Genomic DNA, 21416 nt, shown 5'->3' with positions numbered 1-21416 from the left:
GCTATTCATAAGGCATATATAACATTTTCTACAAATTATCAAACTTCTATTCAAAATCCATTTTTAATCGTTTAAAATCAAAAACAGAGTCTAAGCCATGTCTAGTATTGATAACAATTTATGTATCATTTTAGTAATGTAACAGGAAAAGCGGTATCTGGCTCATTATTTGGAAGAGGCAATGGACGTGTCTGGTTGTCAGATTTGCAATGTACAGGAAGTGAGGCAGACATTTCGAACTGTTCTATGTCGTGGTCGAGTGGTGTTAATTGTGACCATTCGAATGATGCTGGAGTTATCTGTGGCTGTAAGGAAAGTATTTTTACAAATATTCTTTCAAGCATTGAATTGCTTTAATAGGTTATGAATGACTGAATGTGATTTTCATAAGTTTCTTAATGGGTCCGAAATGTTAAATTTGTACTTTGTTTAACTTGTACTTGCTGTAAAATAGTGCCTTTATGAAAAACAGTCAGTTATATCTATACGTATGGATTTAAAAATAAAAACGAATGGTATTGCTTCAAATTTCTAACTCATGTACTCACTTTTATTATGTTTAATTGACTTTATGATATGGCCAGAAAACAGCGAAGAATAAATAAATAACTTGATTGGCAATTTGCCAAGATTCTGTTTAATTTCATAGTTTATTGTTAAGATATAATCAATAATCCACGTGACAACCTGACTGTTCAGAATGTATCGGTAACGCTCAATTCTGAAAATGAACGGTACAGTCTTTTTTATAATTTAGATAGTTTTTATATAGCATCATACGCATCTTTCGCTATCAGCTATTGGCTAATCACCATTATAAAATAAATCTTTAGAATATGATAAACAAGATTAACTAGGAAAGGCCCAGTAACAACAACCAGGGCCAAGGAGAATCAAATTGACAACAAGAAAGAAGAACTTTATATCTCTTTTTGAGTTAATTATGATAATGTCAACTCTACTAAAAAGCGATTAAAAACGACATTTATTGCAACATCCGTACATGTTTTAGGGTGTTCGGGTATTTCTGATTTTTAATATTGTATCTGGTGTTCTATTCTTCGAGTGGATAATGTTCACTAATACATGTATCTCATTTTTTTACAAACTTTAAAACAGCATTGATTGAATACCGCCTAACACGACCAAAACAAAATATCTCAGGCCGGATGATAAAACTTTTTATGACCAGCAACAATTTGTCCGAAATACCGTCCATTCCACCTAGCACCGCCCTAAGCAGAATTCAACATTATACATGGATATTCCACTTTTTTGTAGTTCCTTATCAAAAACGATTAGCAGATGGACGATCAAAGTCACAAGGTCGCGTAGAATTTCTCGAGTCTGGAACATGGTATTCGTATTGTAATGACGGTTGGAACAAAACTGATGCTAGAGTAATATGAAGAGAAATAGGATACTGGTACTCGTACATTTCATAGGATATATTGCTTTGTCTTGCAGACCACCACTTAACCATTCTGCATGCTTAAATTGTATAAAGCTATGTATCTGCGCCCAAAATGTTTGTTTGATTTTTAAAATATTCAGTTTATTATTTTAAGACAGAATGGACAAAATCATTGTTAGACGGTATTTAAGACTATTACTAAAATAACATTATATAATGTTCCTGAACATTTAATTCAGTTGTTTACGTGCAGTATTCATGTGTGTTAAAAACACGGAACCATTCTATGTTCACAACTCTCTCGAGAGAGAATCGATCATAAGCTTATGGAAACAATATAATTACAATGGTAATAAATTGTTTAGAATACTTTATAAGATATAGCTTTTTACCATTTAAGAAATAACAATGGCACTTTTAGATTACACACAGAGAAATTGTCATGCGTACACGTTCATACTATTTTTTATCAATGTTTTTAGCTGTAGTATATTTTTCAGGAACACAGACCCTGTCGTAAGCTACAACTCAACTTATGGAAATGGTAGAACAACTTATCTTGCAAGACCAAAATGTGATGGTAGTGAAGGCAGTTTTGAGATGTGCAGAATGGGCAAGTTATTCAAAAGTTCAACGTGCTCTGTCTCAAACAGTGTAGGCGTTGAATGTAAGCCAATTTCTGCCGGTAAGCTATTTTCTACTTCCTCTTTCATTGTAAGTGCGTTATTTCCGATATTTAGTTATCACTCATGTTTAGAGGTTTTGTAATGGCATGCTAAATTCACAAAATTGTTTTTTTTTCCATTGATTATGACGAATCTTCATAAAACCCCGATACCAAATGAAAAAAAACCTGATACATACGCAGTGAACAAAATGTATATTCATTTAACCAGTCAGCAAGTCGCAATCGGTTAGAACACGAGACTTGTATTCACGACAATGATGGTTCCATTCCCAGTCTGGCTATCTAAAATCACTTATCAGTCTGTCGGATAAGACTTAAAATCGAGATCCTGTGTATGAGTGCTTAAACACTTGGTATGCTAAAAAACCAGGAGAAGTATCTGGAATTGCCCATGGCATCTTTCTGTATCTGTGTCTTGCACTTTCCTCCAAAATATAAAATGAGTATTTTCCTTCTGGAGGACTCGCTCATATGGGCAACTGGTGGCGAATATAAATAAACTTAGATACAAAGTTAACACAATTTATTCATTATCATGGTCATAAACAGATACACGTAACTGATTTTTTTTTCGCTGCTCTTGTTATGTTTCTCCTTTCAAAATTTTATTACAATCATACCAGTACTTAGTTATTAATTGATTTTCTATAATAGTTGCTATAGTTTTTTTCTTGTTGTTTTTTGTTTGTTTTTGTTTTGTATGGTCAGATTATGGTTTTAGGTTTCACTTTTTTACATTAATGTAGAAATATTAGTACTTTCACAAAAAATTTGTTTAGTAATAATTATTTTTAGTATTAATTGATTTAAAAATATGGAAGCTTAATAATATAAAATGATTGTATTGCACAGATATTCAAAATTTTAAATAGGTGATTAGATGATTTTAGCGATGCCCGTTTAATAAATGACGATCGCTGATGATTTTATGACCCAATCATCTGTCTTTTTTATTCAAACTGGTAGATAACTAAAAAATCATATATGCTTTTCTTTTGTTATGTTTACTACCAGTTTTAAAGTATGATACAGATAAAATAAGTACAACTATTTTTTAAGTGTCTGCATAATATGCGTTGTTGTTGATGATGATACTATTTTGTATATAACTATTCAAAATTAAATTAAACTTTCAAAATCTTTTTAATTATTTAATGAATATATTGATGATTAGGGTAAAACTAAAATTTTTTGAACGAGATTTCTAAATTTGTATTCAAACTACACTATATAATTAACCCTTTTTGTAAAATGTTAAAAGGCCCCTTTTTAATTGAGTGACTATAGTGTAAGCTTACTTAGCCCCTTTGCGATAGTTTTATTAACGCTATCGGGACGTAAAAAGTTTTATACTGTGTATTCGTTTTTAAAAGCCTTTATAGCTTCGACGCCGCGTGTATGTGAAAAAATATGTTTTAAATGTGTAGTTTTAAATTGATGCCAAAAATATGATAACGTTTAATAATGTAATATTATTTAATACTTAAGTTTTGACAATTGCACATATAATACTTAAAAAGTTAAGTATTTTTCAGATAATTCTAACGTGCGAGTTGTAGACGGTCCCGGGCCATGGCTAGGTAGACTTGAAATAAAGTCTAATGATGTATGGGGAAGTGTTTGCTATGATTCCTGGGATACTTCTAATGCATTGAGAGCTTGTGAAACAATGGGATTTAAATACCTGTACGTATATTTTGGTGTTAAGATGTAAACTTCTATATACTACCTTTCAAGTGAACTTGCAACCTATTTATTTGCCGTATTAGACAATTATCATTTCCAAAAGAATATTTGATTATAATTGATGAAACGTGGTTTTTGTTTTGAAGTATGTATTTACTTTAATGTTCTACCGCCTAATGAACAATAAAATAGTTGGTTACGAACGAATTCATTTATTTGCATACCATCATTCCTTGTATGCAAAACCATATCACTAGTATTTGGCACAATATATCTTTCACATTCATGCTGACTTCGAGAGATTGGATTTGCTTCCTTTATACACCAATAGGAGCACAGATGCGTCAAGTTTTGGAATCGGGCGAGGTCTTTCACCGATGCATATCAAATCATTAGCTTGCAATCCTTCTGATCAAAACATTGGACTGTGTACAGCAGATTATAATGTAAGCGATTGTGAACACACACATTCAAAAGCTGTAGGGATTGATTGTTCAGGTAGTATAACGGTCATTAGACCTTTTTACCTTATATAATGTAATTTCAAGTTCATCTCATTTTCACAAAGCACATTTTGATTATCATCTTTAAATCACTATCATCTTCATCATCGTTGTCATCATTTTTATGGTTGCCATCATTATTTATAATTAATATTCTTTTTCTTAGTTATTGTTAAATTAGATGCCCATGCTGAAAAAAGTATAAATGTTTTCTTTTTGTGTAATTGTGTAAACTCTGTATATTACCTTCTCTAAATAAATATGTTATTATTTTTATCATTATTATCATTATTATTATTATTATTATTATTATTATTATTATTATCAAATCAATTATTATGATCAATTCAATCTATAACTATTATTATAACTATCATAATTCATTACTGCCCATTACTTAACAAATTACCTTCATTCAGATGGTATCAATGCAACCTTATCAAACAAATACTCTGGTGAGGTTATTTTTCAAACGCTGGAAAATGGAACACTGAAGCAATGGTCAGTTTGTTATGATACAATAGATAAGAATGCTGCAAAGACGATTTGCTCGATGGTTGGATATCAGTAAGTTGGATTATATTAAATATTTATTCAGGCACTATTATCGCTGTCACCGTTGTCGAGAATTTTTACCAACTCCAAATATCTTGTAATATTTGTTCATGCATTTTGAAAATGGCATAAGAAAAAGCGTGACTTTGCTGTATCTTTAATCAAAAGTATAAAACGTTTCACATATGAAAGAAATAGAGCAAGAACTTCGTCGCATGTGCTAAACCATTTTTTCAGTAGTATTGCATGTTATAATTGTTTTTATTGATTAGAAATGCAAGTCCAAATATATCTGCGATGTCTACAAGTAATCCGGTATTATTCACTAATGTATCGTGTGCTGGTAATGAATTACATCTGCTACAGTGTGACACAATAAGAACAGGACCATCGTGTGCAAGAAAAGCTGCAGTGAACTGCTTTGGTTTGTATTTATTTTGTAACCCTTTTCAGGATATTGTAAAATGAAGGAATTATGCAAATTAAAAGCTTTTAGTATCTGAAAAACTGTTTCCATTTGTCGAGTTTTGCGGTTCAAATCGGATAATATGATCAATTTTCGTGAATAGATTTTCGATTTTCTTGAGCTGATATGAAATTAAATTCTAACAATGGTAATAAACAAGGTTGTTTAGAAATATTGTAGTATTTAACCAAATATGTCAGACCTTTTCATAGTTGTGCATGATTTCCTATGTTCACATATTTGTAACTCTCTGAACTTTTAGAATTGTGATTGTAGTACGACATAGTTTGCACAAATCCATATTTTATACTGTGGTCGTTTTATTTAGAAATAAATACAAATAAGCCTTAGGTTGTTGTTATTAAAACTGTGCAATACCGTCTAAGTGACAACTCGGAAAACTTATATGTGTATATATACACCACTTTTAGTTAAATGTTTAAGATATATAAAGAATCGACGTATATGTACATTTGAAATATATTTCAATATACATAAATGTATTTATTTCAGGTTGTGTACGAACTTTCAATACAGATCATGGCAATGTTCTGTCACAAGGTTATCCAAACTATCAACCTAACACTGACTGCCTAATTGTTATTAATAAACAACCAGGAACCCCACTCAAGCTTGAATTTCATGATCTGAATCTTGCTGGAGATGGCGACTTTGTTGAGGTGAGACACAACTGTTTTTGCAAAACGTTTTTGATAAAAGAAGAAAATATGTATACAATAAGCATCCTTTGTTAACATTAACAAGGGGAAATAATAAAGACGGTTTTCACATTAAGTGTATTAATGGTAAAATACTAAAAAAAAATTTATTTACGGGGAAAAAGGTCTTATATTTCAATGTTGTTTAAACCAAAAATACACAAAGCCACTCAGGGTTTTTTTAAATTTAAAACCCGTAAAGGGATTTTCCAAATCTTTTTTGTAGCTACTTACTTACGGGGCCCGGGTTTTTCAAACCGCAGCCCCCAGACAAATTTCTGAAAACACAAAGGGGCAATTTGGGTTTTCGGGCATCACAAAAAAACTATCATTTACATCGGACTTAAAGTCCAAAACCATAGTAGAATAATAGAATTATCAAAAATATGCTTCCCTTTAACAACACTCTGTTGGTGACTTTTTTTTTATAATATTTTTTTTTTAAAATATATAGAGGCTATTATGCAATTTTTTATGTTAAACGGACGAACAAAGGAAAACACTCGGATATTTTCAACGAATTTGAGCCCCCCCTAGCAACCAGAATGGTTTCATTATTCTTCTTAAAAACTCTAACAAATCCCAGAAAAACGCCGAAAGGATTTCCAATGTTCCCATAGCCGGTAAGATTAAGAATTACTGTTATTCTATTTTGTAAATTGCCTTTTGTACTACAAAATGTAGGGGCATAAATTTCAATATTCTGCAATATGTTTGATAAAATTTTTTACCGAAATAGGTTGCCCTGACTGCATTACAATGAAAATGTTAAAGAACAAGACTGTCATCAAACCATTTCAATTTGAATATGAGCATATGTTCTCACCGAAAACAGTGAATGAAACATTCTCAACCTCCACTTTTCTGCTTGACAAACCTTAGGTTTTCCTCGTTTTACCTAAAAGCATTTCAAAAGGAGCAAAATTCCCCATTCATTTTAAAGTTAGGCATGTGTATGTATTATACACTGCATCGATGTTTTCTTTTCGAACACAATACATGTACACTCTGAAAAAACATGTAAAAGAAGCAATCCTGTTCCATGAATAATCCGTTGGTCTTGCTGAACACCTCTCAAACCTATTTTGACTAACACACAAAACTAGCAACCGAAACTTTGAATTTAGCAACTATAGATGTATAGAAGCTCAAATATCCCCTTTAATTTAAAAAACAGTCTTTTAATTGTGTGTAAACTGATCCTTTGCCAGCATGAAACGAACACATCGAAACTGTATGCTTGCTCCATACTGCTGATTCTTTTTAGTAGCTTAATATTTAGAATATGGACAATACTTCATTCAAAGTACTGCATTATCAGTAGTGGCAGCAATACGTAGCAAGGACACCAATATTTAGCGTCATATTACTAATATTAATGCCTTTCGAGTTAAACTTAGTAATCGATTGAAATAATATTTTCTAATTCGAAATAAAGACAATTTCATACTCAAATTTTGCAGACATGTTATTTAACAATTTTCAGCGCTGGTTATAACTGACGCTTTTCACATGGGATGTGCTTCGAAAGGGTGGAATGTGACTGTCAACTCCACCATCCTCAGACATCTTTATCCAGACACTGGAGTGTCACAAATTAAACTTGCAGAACAATTCTGTTCTGGCGAAATTCTTGGAGATCTAGTTGTGTTCACGCAAAGCTATACAAAATGTTCAACAACAACACAGGTATATGATATATCACAATCCATCTTAATAAATGAATTGTTGTTGAGATTGTTATTAAGCTGGAGCACCTGAGGTCTATTAACATGGAGCACGTGTGGTCTTCCTACACTATAGCTGAAAATATGCCACATGACCTTTGCCATTACTTGTTGTATCAACATAATTTTGATTGGATATTTTCATACAGGCTATATTACTTGGTTTGTTTCTTTTTGTTTGTTTTTAAGTCACTGTGAATGTCATATGGTGACTTTCCAGTTTTACTGGTGGAGAAAGATCTTAGGAGCCACTTCGTGAACTATTAGACACGTGGGCACCTGAGTAGAACGTATGAATACGATAACGAATTATTGATTCTCAAACTTGTTATAACTAATATGAATTCTCTTCTTTTACAGTCCAACAACGAGACATTAATGTATTACAATCATCTAGTATACCCAGAGTCAAGAACACCATTTCCTGTAATCGTCCGTGGATACAGATGGAAGGTTTGTAAGAGTTCTCTTCCATTTCATTTGGGTGTTCATTCTACCATTTTAATGAAAAGATAAAAATGATTTTTTTTTCTCGGAATGATTGAACTAATTCATATACAGGTTTATTATGGTGGTCTAAAGAAATAATAAAAAAGTCAAAACGTTGTTTTTATATTCTAATTTCAAGAAATTACACACATCACACACTCGAGCTCGACAAAAATATTGAAATGACAATTTTCTTTGTTTTATTTGATGTTTAACTGTTGTTGTTTTTTGCCAATAAGATAACACTTTGGAAAATTTTCCCTTTTTTGGGGTCCCCAAATTTTTTATTTTCCATATTTTTTAAAAAAAAGCATCAAAATTTTAACCCTCCCCAATTTTAAAGAATTTTATTTTTTAAATTTTGTATCAAAAGTAAAGGGTTTTGGGCCATGTAATGTTTTCGAGAATAAAAGGAATTTTCCAACAACTTAAAAACCCCAAAACCGTAAAATTTAAAAAATGAAAACCCAAAAACCACGTCAGTTCTTTTTCCCCCACTATAAGTCGGATTTTCCCTTTCCAAACTGAGGGAACCCTTTCACCAGCAAATCTTTGGAAACCTTTTTCTTTAAAAAACGGGTTCAGTAACATTTGTAAGAAGATAAAAATTTTTAATAAGTATGTTTATCTTTAAATTATTTTTATTAAATAAAATTTATTTTTGACGATATATAAAATTTAATTATTTTTTTGTTTGTTTAAGGGGCCCTTTTTTTGTGTTTTGATGATAAAAAAAATGGGAAAGGGGGGGGGAAGGGGCCCCGGCGGGTGGGCCCCCCGGGGGGGGAAAAATTTGGGGAAAATTTTTTTTTCCCCGAAAAAATGTTGGCCCCCCCCCTTTTCCTTTTTAAAAAGTTTTTTTTGGGAATGGCACCCATACGCTATCAATCACTAAGCTGAAAAACTCAAAAAAGGGCACCCGATTTAATCTGGGTTTTCCCGGGTTTTCACCCTTAGGAAAGAAAAATTTCTATGATTGAAAAAAATTTTTTCAAAACGTTATTTCAAAAATGGGGGGGTCACTAGTGGGTCCCCTTGGGGGAAAAAATTTAAGGAAGGATTTTTAAAGTACGGAAACCCTTTTAGTTTAAATTTTGCCCCCCGGGAATTACCAATGTTACTAAATATAAAACCCGAAACAAAATCGGTTTTCGAAAAAAAACAAATAAAAAAAAATTTTTAAAGAAATTCGTTTTTGTATTTTTCTATTGGCTTGTTAAGTCTTAGAATGATAGCTTATTACAAAATTTGCATGCACTAATAACTTAATACCATTTTAAATACATTTTGTTAGACGTTTATTTAGAAATTTCATAACGATCATAATTAAAGTGTGAACTACTTTATCTGTAAGGTGATAACGTATATGTCTCAGTGAAGATGAACTCTGACGACGTGCAGGTGAAGATGCGACTTCATACATGTTACACAAAGCCTGATCCAAATGCGGATGCAACACTGACGTATCCATTAATAGAAAACGGGTAATCAAATCACGTTATTTACTCTGGATCATTTGCCGCTTTTCCAATTATTTCAGGAATCAATCGGATCAATGACGCAAAACCTTTACATTCAATTTTTTTTCATATCATAAGCCACATTAAAAGATTGAGATCTGTTTTAACCCAAAATTTCCCCAAAAAAATTTTAAAAAGGTTAAAATCAATCAAACCAAAGCTTTGAAATTTTTTGAAAAAATTTTTTTAAAAACCGTATTGGGATTTTTTAAATTTACCCCTAAAACGGGGGGCTTTTTAAAATTCAATAAAAAAAGAACACTTTGAGTAAAACTCTTTTTTGACAGCCTTTTTTATAAAAAATTTGTATATGGTAAAAAAAAAAATAAAACAAAAAACTATTTTTAATTTCTTTTTTTAATGCCACACTCGCTATAAAACCTTAATTTTGTTAACCCACCCTTTTAAATTTATTTCTAAGGGTTGACTGACCCAGATACGAAATATCCCTTTTAAAACCACAAAAACCCCCTTTTGTTTTAACGCTTTCAAAATTTCCAAAAGTCATAACAGCATAATTCTTAACTCAACTTTCGGGGCAAGACTAGGGAAAAACAAGTGAGAAATGTAAGGGGGTTGGGCCAGGGCTGGGCCGGCACGGGTTGGGACTTTCCCCCTTGGGTTTTTGGAAAACTACTTTGACCATTCAAACAAACTTTTGAATTTTGGGGAAAAATAGGATATTTTAAAAACGTAAAAAAACCCTTTAATGGATCATTTTCAATGGTGATAAACATTTAAAACTTTTTCCAATTGTATTTTTCTAAATTTGGGTAAAAAAAATACAAGTATAAAAAGTTTTTAAATTTTTTTCCCTTAAATAATAGAAAAAATTTAAAAAATTTTTACCCCGAAACTCTTCAGCCCAAATTAAAAAATTAATTGGAAAAGAATTTCCTTTTTTTAATCTAACACAGTTAACTCTCCACATCCAATATTTAATAATAACTCCCCCCCAAAAAAAAATTTCCCTCCCAATCCAAAAACCCAAAGGGCCGCCCAAACCCATTTAGGGAAAAAAAGATTTTCATGGGCGAGGTTTTTTCCCACTTTCCCGACCATTGGAAAAACAAAATATTTGCAGTGAAAACCCACATTCTCGTCGAAAACTTTTTTAAAAAATTGGGGCAGCCATGTGCTGTCAACTAAGCTAAACAAAGCAAACAAAGACGGGGAAAACAAGTAAAACAAATTCGTTTAACCTGACCCACAAGTCGTTCATATGGGGCCCCGTCTTTTAAGGGGTTTCCCTTTTACAAAAAATTACACCCGGGAAATTTCTATGCATGAGAAGACCGTTTTACAAAGGGGAAAATTTTTAAAAGTTCCAGTTTTCCCCTACCAGGCCCTTAAAAATTCCCCTTCCTTCCATTCCGGAAAATGCTCAACCTTAATCCCCCCAATAACCTATTTTGCTGCGGGCCTTTCCCAAAAGTAATAAAGAGAAAAAACTGGGGAAATTTTCCCGTTAAAACCGTACCTTTAAATAGCAAAAATTAAATTTTTAAAATTTGTAAAAAAGCGGGAAAGTTTTGGGGGCCCTAAAAACGTAAGAGATTTTTAAATATTTTATTTTTGACAACTGTTAACCATTAAGCAAAAAACGGTAATTTTTTTTTTTTTTATTTTTTTTTTAAATAATACCTGTGGGAATATCCGCCCGGGACCCCCCTTGGGGGTAACGGGGCCTCCCCTTTATTACCCCCCGATAGGCGGGGTGACCAAAGGGATGGAAATTCCAATCCAAACCCCCAAACATTTCAATATTTTTTCCAAAATTCTACCAATTCCATTATTTTTTTAAATCTTTTTTTTTTTAAATTCAAGGGAAAAATTAAATACCCATTACAACGAACAAATTTTTTTACAAAACGGGCGTACAATTAAAACTTCTTTCATGGGGGGGAAAAATGACGCCATTTTTACGGGCACCGCCCTCATCTAGCACCCCCCCCCCCCCCATGCCAGATGAAATTCCGCATGGTTAAACTCACGGAAACGCCAGTCTGATATGCAAGAATAGTGGGTACGGTACCTACTGTGGCCGAGCAAATTGAGATACCACGTTAACTTAAGTGCACAGTGACCATTAAAGCTGTTTTAACAAATTTTCATTTGAGACCAAAGTCTTTGATAATGGTTCTATATTAATTATGTATTTTATATATACGTGTATATTTACATTTTAAAAAGTCTCCATACACATGCATTGATAAGGAACGTTTTCTTCTGACTTCTGTCTATCAATTTATTCAGGAAATAATATGCAGCTTCTGATTTTGATGCTGAATATTTTCATTCCAATTCCAATTGATTATATCGTGATTATTTCTGATAGTGTACACATTGAGCTATGAATTGTTCCAAAAAAATACATAATGATAGAATTTTGAGGATCTACAAACCTGGAATCTGGCGGATGAGAGAATAAGTGCAATTGTTTTGTGTATTTTGTGGGATAATGATTTAGCGTGTTTACAAACACTATATGTTATAATTCTGTATCAGAATGGTTTAACTCGTAAATTTGTTTTCATTTCACAATAGATTGTATCACAGACGGGTATTTGTAATGTAAAAGAAAACTCGGATCTATTTGTAAAATTTCGTGATGCCAATGTCTAAAATACCTTTTAAGATTTCAAATTATGTTTCTTTATTTGAACAATAGTGTGAATCATAAAATATGAGTGGGTTTAAAAAAGTGCATTTATTATTCCCACATTTTGTCGTTAATATGTAATGAATAAGGATAGTGTATAATGTTACCTCTGTTAATTAAGTATAATTTCGAAATGACACTACTGCGGTACTGCGCAGTTCAGATGATAAGATGTGACTTATCTTTTTCGCGACCTACTTTTCTGCGCGCGCACAGAAAACGTCATAAAAAGTACCGATAACATGGCTTCTTGGGGAAAACTATTTGTAAGTTGTCAAAATATGTTTTTCATATTACTTTCTTTTTAAGCATTACATGTAAATTTGTGTCAGTACATTAGATAATTGATTTTCCTGCTTTTATTTGTTTAAATCTTTGACACCTTATCTAGTATATTTGGTACTCAAATATACACGCGTCTAACAAGATTGTTAAATATTTTTTAAAGAAATTACACGTGTCCTTATTGGTGTTTAATTCCTGTTTTCTCCAATTTCAAAAAAGAAAACATAAAGTTGTACATTTAGTTGATTTACGGCACTGTGCAAGTTAGCAAATGTTTTGCATATTGTTAAAGGGTGGGATGTAGTACAGTAAAAAAAATATACTGAATACCTTTGGGCTATTAATAGCATTGTGGTGGGGGTTAAGTGTATTGCTGTATACGGTCAAACTCAACTTAAGCATGTTTATAAAAGTCGAAGTCATCCGGTAGCAGTGTTCTTATACTGGAAATATTTTGGCTGGCAATATAACGTATTTTTCACTTCTTTATTACAACACATTTCATAACCTACATGTATATAGATTTGCTAAAAAGATAAATATGTACTTATTTATCCTGAATTATTTCAAAATTATACGTTCACTTGTAATTCGCCTGTCTGGAAACAGTACTTACATGTATGTTGGTTCAACATTGCCTCGTTTTAGATGTTTTGAAAGGCGTTTAATAAAATCAGCTATGCTCAGACTTAGTTGTTTAAAATATTAGAAAATTGTCCAGATGATGGCCTAGAAGAAGACAAAGCAAACTAAGTATAAATTTTGCTATATAGATACTTTGGAAAATTAATGTCATTTTATTTTAACTTTGCTGGTGATTTGCAAACAATAAATTAGTATAGATGGTGTAAATGGACAAGTAGTAATAAAGCCCAAAAATATGCATAAGGTGAATAAACTTGGATATTCACTGAAATTTTTGTCCTGTATTTTTTCATATGACCAAATATATTGTAAATTTTCAAATTTTTACATTTCCCTTTGTCATGCAAACATGCCCTGAATGAGCGGAAGAAAACACAGAAGATTGTTTTCCTGTTTTCAACACTGATTCCCCTTTTAAAAGTATGTGAATATTCATAAAGAGCGAAGATAAACGAATATTTAACTAAAAGAGCACTGGGTTAATCTGTAATTTATGCATGAGGTTCAATCACGTAACGTTGTTCTTGATTGGTCGACTTGTATTCTATATATCCTGACAAGCCATTTACGATAGGTTTCTAATAATAGACTTCTAAATTTAGCGCCATGCTTATTGACGTTGTTGTTTTTATCTATATCACATACAGTCATAGTCAATGTCACTTGCCATTCTTTGGCAACACGGGAAAATGTTAGCAAAATAAAAAAAATACTTATTCATTCTATGCGATTTCATGTGATTAATGAATCTCAAAATGACGGTCTTATCTTTCAAATAGACCTGCATTATAAACTCCCATAAGTTATATTTAGCTAGAGCTCTACAGTTTTGCTGTATTGCGCCATCATATGTATATGAAATGACAACTTATATCATTTACGAAATATTATCTACGCTTTCAATCAATGCTACAAATTAACAAAATGTTGTTGTTTTTTTCTTTTGCAGTTGTTTGCCGTTTTGGGCTTTCAATTCTCTGAAGTACATTGTAATGGTTTGTATGAATATTCGTCAATATTAATAGATGTACAATAACTTGTATGATATAGGAACCACAAGTTTTCTAGTACAACACAAATTTAGGTTGAAAATTAAGCACAGATACATCATATGTTTATTAAACTAAAAATGTTATTTCTTTGAATATTTGAAAACTTCTATATTCATCCACAAGCATATGAGAAGTATTGATACATAGTCAGGTCTATGTGAGTCTTACGGAAAGGCAAAATGTAAAGAAAGTTGTTTTCTATTGAGTGTTGTGTTTGCATATTGTATGAGTGGTTATTTATGTAATGCTATATACGGGAAGGTCATTCATGAATTTTTCATTTCCTTGATATCTTTCAATATTTTGTAGGATATGTGTCAAGCTGTACTTATTGTTACCATGGCTCTTGTACCTACCAAAGTAGCTATAACTATTATTGCAGATGTCCAATCGGGTGGACAGGAAGCAATTGCAATACTGGCAAGTATATGTCATGCGTTAGAAAAAGGATATTCTGTTCGCTTAAATACGCTGTAATGAAATATCGTTTCTGTTTGCATTTATTTATTTATCTATTTATTTATTTATTTATTTATTCATTTATTTATTTATTTATTTATTTTAATTATTCCTTGGGTGTAACTATTTGTTAAATCAGAAATTTGAAGAATTATAATAAGTTTTAGACCAGGAATTAACATTAAAGTGAACATTGCTATTTTGTCATAATTAGCGTTATTATTATTCATCTTCGTAAAAAAGCAACTCTGTCTTAATCTTTTGGTTTAATGAATTTAGATTCTACATGGCACATGAACAATTAGCAGTTGGTTGTAAATTATGATAATAATATATATTCGCAAAGTTGATCATATACAGGAAAACTAGTTTTGCACATATTAGAACTTTCTCTTCAAAATTGCCATATGTTGTGTTACAACTCTAAAATGAATTCACTTAATAAAAGGGAATGGACTGTTGCGTTTTACATAAGAATTTGATAACAACAAATGTGTTTCCTTTTATTGATATTCACGTCGTTAAATTACTATTAAACATTAAGATCTAAATCTCCAAATAAAAAGAAATTTCTGTACAGATTATTGTGTCATCGTTTTCTATGTCAATTCAACGGAATAGTCATTATTTCTAGAAGGGAAATTTGTTCTTCTTTAGATATATGAATAATATAACATAAATCGTTTTTGTTGGTTTTGTTTTCTACTTTTGAGATATATTATATATTGATATCATATTTTCAGATATGATATCTCATCGATTAATTGGAGGTCAAGGTAACTTCGATGGAGTCTTGGACCTTAGTTATAATGGCAATTGGGGAGTATTTTGTAGAGGGAGTTCTTTCACAGACAATGATGCAACTGTTGTTTGTAAAATGCGAGGTTTCATAGCCGGGTAGGTGAATTTCCTTTGATAAAGATAATTATTTTAAGAAGTATTTTACAACACAACTAGACAAAAAAGAGCAAAAATATCTTGTCATTGTTTGCAATTGATATTTGTGAAATGATATATGCTTTATATATATTATACAGATTAACACTCTACTGTAAATACTTTCCAAATAAATACATTCACTTTCTTATCATTTCATAGCGTAGTTGTAGATGGATCTATATATGGTCAGTTAAATTACGGTACAATATGGACAGGGAGTATGGGGTGTATTGGAACGGAATCTCATATAAGACTTTGCAGGAAATTCACCCAAGCATTTGGACACAGTACAGCATGCAATCATAATAGCTCTGTCGGAATAATTTGTAGCAGTAAGCTATTACCACAATTTCTGTTTTACAAAGTGATATATTATGTGTCATATTTGAAGTATCAAACAAAAGAAACAAACAAACAAACAAAAACAATATTTAGAGGAATTCATAAACGTTATTTGTATCAGAAAATTGAACTATGTTCCGTCATTTCTTCTTATTTAGAATTTATGTTTGCAGTATACTATGTAGATAGCAAGATCATAACGTAAAAAACAAAAAGAAGTTTGTCCGAATCGCAAATGTTACCTTTTAACGTGTTGATCTTTTGTTCGACGAAATTAGCACTTAATTCGATTTAGGTTATTGTAATAGTGATGCTGTTCTTATCAAATAAATTATTTAATAACATTTTTGACAAGTTATATGGCCTTTTATAAGGAGCATTTATACCCCATGCCGGAGACAAGGGTGATATTGCAAATAACGGTTTATGTTATTTAAGTTGCAGTTAACTTCCTTAAATTGAAGCAAAAACATAATACTAAGTACTTCATAAATTGACAGCAACCTTGTATATAGTTTATATAAATATCAGGATTATCCAATGACAAATTATGTGACAAAAGTGCAGTAATGTTATATAAACTTTATATTGCTTTATATTTTCACAATATAGACCACACATCTGTAAGACTAGTAGGCAATACACTTCCGTCAGAGGGTCGAGTAGAGATTCATCATAATGGTGTTTGGGGGACAGTATGTGGGGCTCATTTTACACAAAACGATGCCAATGTTGTTTGTCACATGCTTGGATTTAGTAAAAAGTAAACTTTAATATTATATTTTAAGATGCAAAATATTTTATGTGTATTGGAATCGGAACCATAATTTGTAATACATGTTCAGAAATACTTTTGTTCCGAATAATACTAAAATAATAATTCAACGAAGATTTCGTCACTTTTATAATAGATCTTTTAAATAGGAATAGGTTTATCCGTTTAAGTCTGTGGAATTGAACAACATGAGAGTGACACATTTGTTTACTTCTTTCTCTAAAATAAAGAGTTATGCACAAAACATCGGGTGGCAATTAGTAAATAGTAATGGGAAATTATGTTTGCACAATGAATGCTAATTTCCTAGTTATATAATTTTTTGGTAAAATCTATATCCGAAAAAGTGTATATATATTTAAAAATCTTTTACTTCTAGGTGCCTGAAATTTTGATTATTTGATAAAAATGTACATGTATAGTTTTGCTTTCCATTAAGCGCCCTGAGCATACATAGGAATGTAACAGGAGGACAAGGGCCAGTTTGGTTGAACACCTTGGGCTGCTCTGGTAGTGAAGCAGATATTGAGTATTGTAGTCATGGAAGCTGGGATAATCACACTTGTAGCCATACAAATGACGTATCAATAAAATGCCGTAAGTGTGTATATTAAAATGATTTTTTTCAGGCATTTCAAATTTATTTCTTACATTCAATAACATGTTTCATTATTTCATAAGATTATTATCAAATATATATTAATAAAAGGAAACCTTAATTGCCAATGTTTCTCTGAACAACCTCAATCAAATTGTGCTTGCGGTATTTATAATTTTTTCGCGTCAAACGATTTGTAAAGTTTCCATTTTGTCTATGTAGTGTTGACCCGCTAGATTATAACTATATATAATTAAATAAGTAATAAATAAAACCGGTCAAACAATTTACAGAAGTTGTTGAATGAGTTAAGGACAAATACTGAATGAATTGTACGAGTTGAATAAAATTATATTATGCGAGCCTCTTGCGAGAAAATTTTTTTTGAGTTCAATAAATTCGGTAATAAACCTTCACAGATAATAATTTGTTTAATCACATACCCAAAATAAAGACTGTTTAAAGTGCGAAAGAATCATTTTTGCATTGACGCACCTTTTGCGCAACGCTTACATTTTGCGCGTCTTTACGCTATCTTTTTATATCGCAAATATCGGCACGTCAACTATATGCACGACCGTGCAATACCATTATTACGTAGTAGCAAAATTGGAACGGGTATGTGATTAATCACATGTTCATTTTGAATTTTATTTCATCTCACACAAAAATTCCAAAATGAGCCACTTTTGAACAGTTCATAATCATCATATGAAGTTTACTTAACACATGAGTTTAAATTTGACAGAGGCTACACAAGTTCGCCTTTTCGGTGGATCGGGAGATTGGGATGGAACATTGGAAATAAATTACGAGGGAAGTTGGCGAACAGTTTGTGATCCAGACTTTGGACAGAACGAAGCACGTGTTGTATGTAACATGCTCGGATACAATTTAACGTAATATTTTTATGCTCTTTTGTTTGTTTTTTTTCCAAGATATTATGTGAGAAACAGGTGTCTTTTGTTTTTATAAATCTGCAGCGTCAAGACTATAGGTGTAAATGTGCACCTGCCTGTCTTATTCCCTACAAAGGTATGGCACTGTACATATGAACAAATTAACATGTATTTTGCACGACAGCGTAAGTAAAAAAATGTTTGTTACCAATACAATGCTGTTATCATGTAATAAACAATATTTGAAACATACAATAAATGATTTTGTTTCACTTTGTTATGTTGCATAATATATAATAAAAGTTTATGCGAAGAAAATTTCATTCGATTTCGGATCATATCCTACAACGTCATTAATACAAAACGGTTTTTGTGAAGCCATGCTTGCTCAAGTTGATGTTGTGAAATCGAGTTAAAATCCTTATCTTTCAGTGACGTGAAACATTACGTATATCAGTCCAATTACTTTGGCGACACTAAAGCTGGTGTTCTTGATAAAGTGAAATGTGTCGGAAATGAAAAGGACATTAGTCAATGCGTATCTTCTTTCCAGACCACGTGCTCGGTTTCGAACGCCGTTGGTATAAAGTGCGGTAAGTAAATTGTATCAATAGTTAAAGACTTATTGACGTGAAGTTATTCAATATATTCACAATATAAACAATTCACTATGTAACGATTAATTGTTTTGTATTATTTGTATTTTTCCGAATTATGATGAGGGTATTATAAATTGTTGAGAACATTAATGAATTCTATTGGATGAGTACACAGCTGTTAATCTATATTGCCCGAAACGCTATCAGAGTCGAATATATATTTTTAAGCTTCGTGCAAGTTCAATAATGCATAATGACCGCTAAATTTCGCAACAATATTTTTTATATTTTGGCAGAAATTTTTATTATTTAAGTGCAATATATCAAATAATTATGTTTTAATGGTGAAAATGATAGATATTCAAAGGTTACTTTTGTGAAATAATCTATATTAACTGGCTACTGGACGTTGTCGGTGATGATGAGCTTCGTGGACTCCGTATTTTTGATTGTTGTGCTTTTTACCTATATTAACCGAATCACTATCCGAAACTATGTAGAATTTTAAGCTTCCTTCAATTCAATAATGTATAATGACCACTTGTTTGTTGTGCTCTTAACTTATTTTGTTGGGTCTATTTCCGATTTGATTAAGATGGAATACAAGTGCGTCTTGCTGATGGTCCACATAAAGGTATTGGTCGTATAGAAGTGTTACATAATGGACAATGGGGCTCAGTTTGTGATACAAATTGGGATGATAATGACGCTGTTGTTATTTGCAAAATGCTGTCTTCATATCCCTTTGAGAGGTATTTATATATAAAGTATAATAACATTGTCATAACAAATTATACTTATTGTATCTAATGCATGTATTAACATTAAACTAAACTACTGCTTTCTTCATAAGGATCTCTCATATAATGATCTTTTTAAATTCATCTGAATGAGTCTGTGGGTCATTAGTATTTTCAATTACTATTTCTGTATTATTGTTATAATCCTTTCTTTGCTATTTTAGTCAAGTAACAGCAAAAGCGGTATCCGGGTCATTATTTGGAAGAGGCAATGGACGTGTTTGGTTGTCGGACGTACAATGTACAGGAAATGAGGCAGACATTTCGAACTGTTCTATGTCGTGGTCGAGTGGTGTTAATTGTGACCATTCCAATGATGCTGGGGTAATATGTGACTGTAAGGAAATCAATTAAATTAACTATTCTTGTATTGGGTTGAGTCGCTTTCCTGGATTAAAAACGATAAGATTTGATTTCATGATCATGGTAAGACACACATATGTGTGTTAAAGTGATACAAATGTCATATAAAGTTTTGACCTTCGAAATCGTTTGTCTGCATGTTGAAGTAGCTACCATTTATTTTCTGTAAACACAGCAATGACTTTAAAATGATAAGCAATTATTTCTACATGTTCTAATCAATTTAGTATGCTAATGATCTCGTTTGATGCACGTCAGTAATTTATGCAAGATACCGTCAATGTTTCCAGACTGTTTTCAAACTTCGGCCTATGCAGAATTTTACATTATAAATAACGCTTTCTATTGAAGATCCATTACAAAAAAGACTAGCAGATGGACGATCAAAGTCGCAAGGTCGTGTGGAATTTCTCGAGTCTGGAACATGGTATTCGTATTGTGATGACGGTTGGAACAAAAGCGATGCTAGAGTCATATGTAGGGAAATCGGATACTGGTATTCATACATTTTTAATATCATAAGCTAATATTGTATTGCGTTTCAATTACTTATAGCTACTTTTAAGGCGGATGTCTAAGAAATAAATTCAAAATTATTGGGCAAACATTTTTTTTATAATGTTGCTGTTATAATTAATTTAGAGCATGTAAAATACTTAAATAGAATAACACTTAATGTGAACTGCTTTGTATAATATGAAGCAAACTGTAATCAAAATGATGTTATTATAATAACAACCATGATATATAAAGTATCTTCTATATATCTCAGGAACACAGATCCTGTCGTAAGCTACAACTCTACATATGGAAAGGGTAGAACAACTTATCTTGTAAGACCAAAATGTGATGGCAGTGAAGGTAGTTTTGAGATGTGCAGAATGGACAAGTTATTCAAAAGTTCAACATGCTCTGTCTCAAATAGTGTAGGCGTTGAATGTAAACCAGTTTCTGCTGGTAAGCAGCTTTCAAAATGTTTCTTTTATCAGTAATGATAAACAGTTATTATTCATGTATAGATATTTTGTAGCGACATTAAACCATTTTGGCTTTGTTTAATTTTCAGTCATTTTGGTCATCATGAAAACATTTCTCAGAAAAAAAATAGTTGTACTCTTAAACAAATGATATGGGACATAGAATATTTTTTCTTATAAAATAGAAAGCTAACAGGTCCCTTAATAAAGCCCAAAACGACAAAATTGAAATTGTTAAATGCTCGCTTTTGACA

At 31.6% G+C, this 21416-nt stretch overlaps 1 protein-coding gene across 1 annotated transcript in view; it reads left to right on the top strand.

Annotated features, from left to right (window-relative positions):
- Positions 1-21416, top strand: part of LOC132755817 (deleted in malignant brain tumors 1 protein-like) — a 39519-nt gene that overhangs the window by 11522 nt on the left and 6581 nt on the right. Inside the window, exons 11-13 of the mRNA XM_060746733.1 lie at positions 19987-20159; positions 20537-20681; positions 20958-21142. Coding sequence (XP_060602716.1) covers positions 19987-20159; positions 20537-20681; positions 20958-21142 — 503 coding nt within the window. The remainder of the gene's footprint in view (positions 1-19986; positions 20160-20536; positions 20682-20957; positions 21143-21416) is intronic.

The sequence above is a fragment of the Ruditapes philippinarum genome, unplaced genomic scaffold (assembly GCF_026571515.1).
Source record: "Ruditapes philippinarum isolate M1 unplaced genomic scaffold, ASM2657151v2 ctg608_1_1_1_1, whole genome shotgun sequence".
Taxonomy (NCBI): domain Eukaryota; kingdom Metazoa; phylum Mollusca; class Bivalvia; order Venerida; family Veneridae; genus Ruditapes; species Ruditapes philippinarum.
Note: the sequence above shows the minus strand (reverse complement) of the source record. Positions and strands in the feature narration are given on the sequence as shown.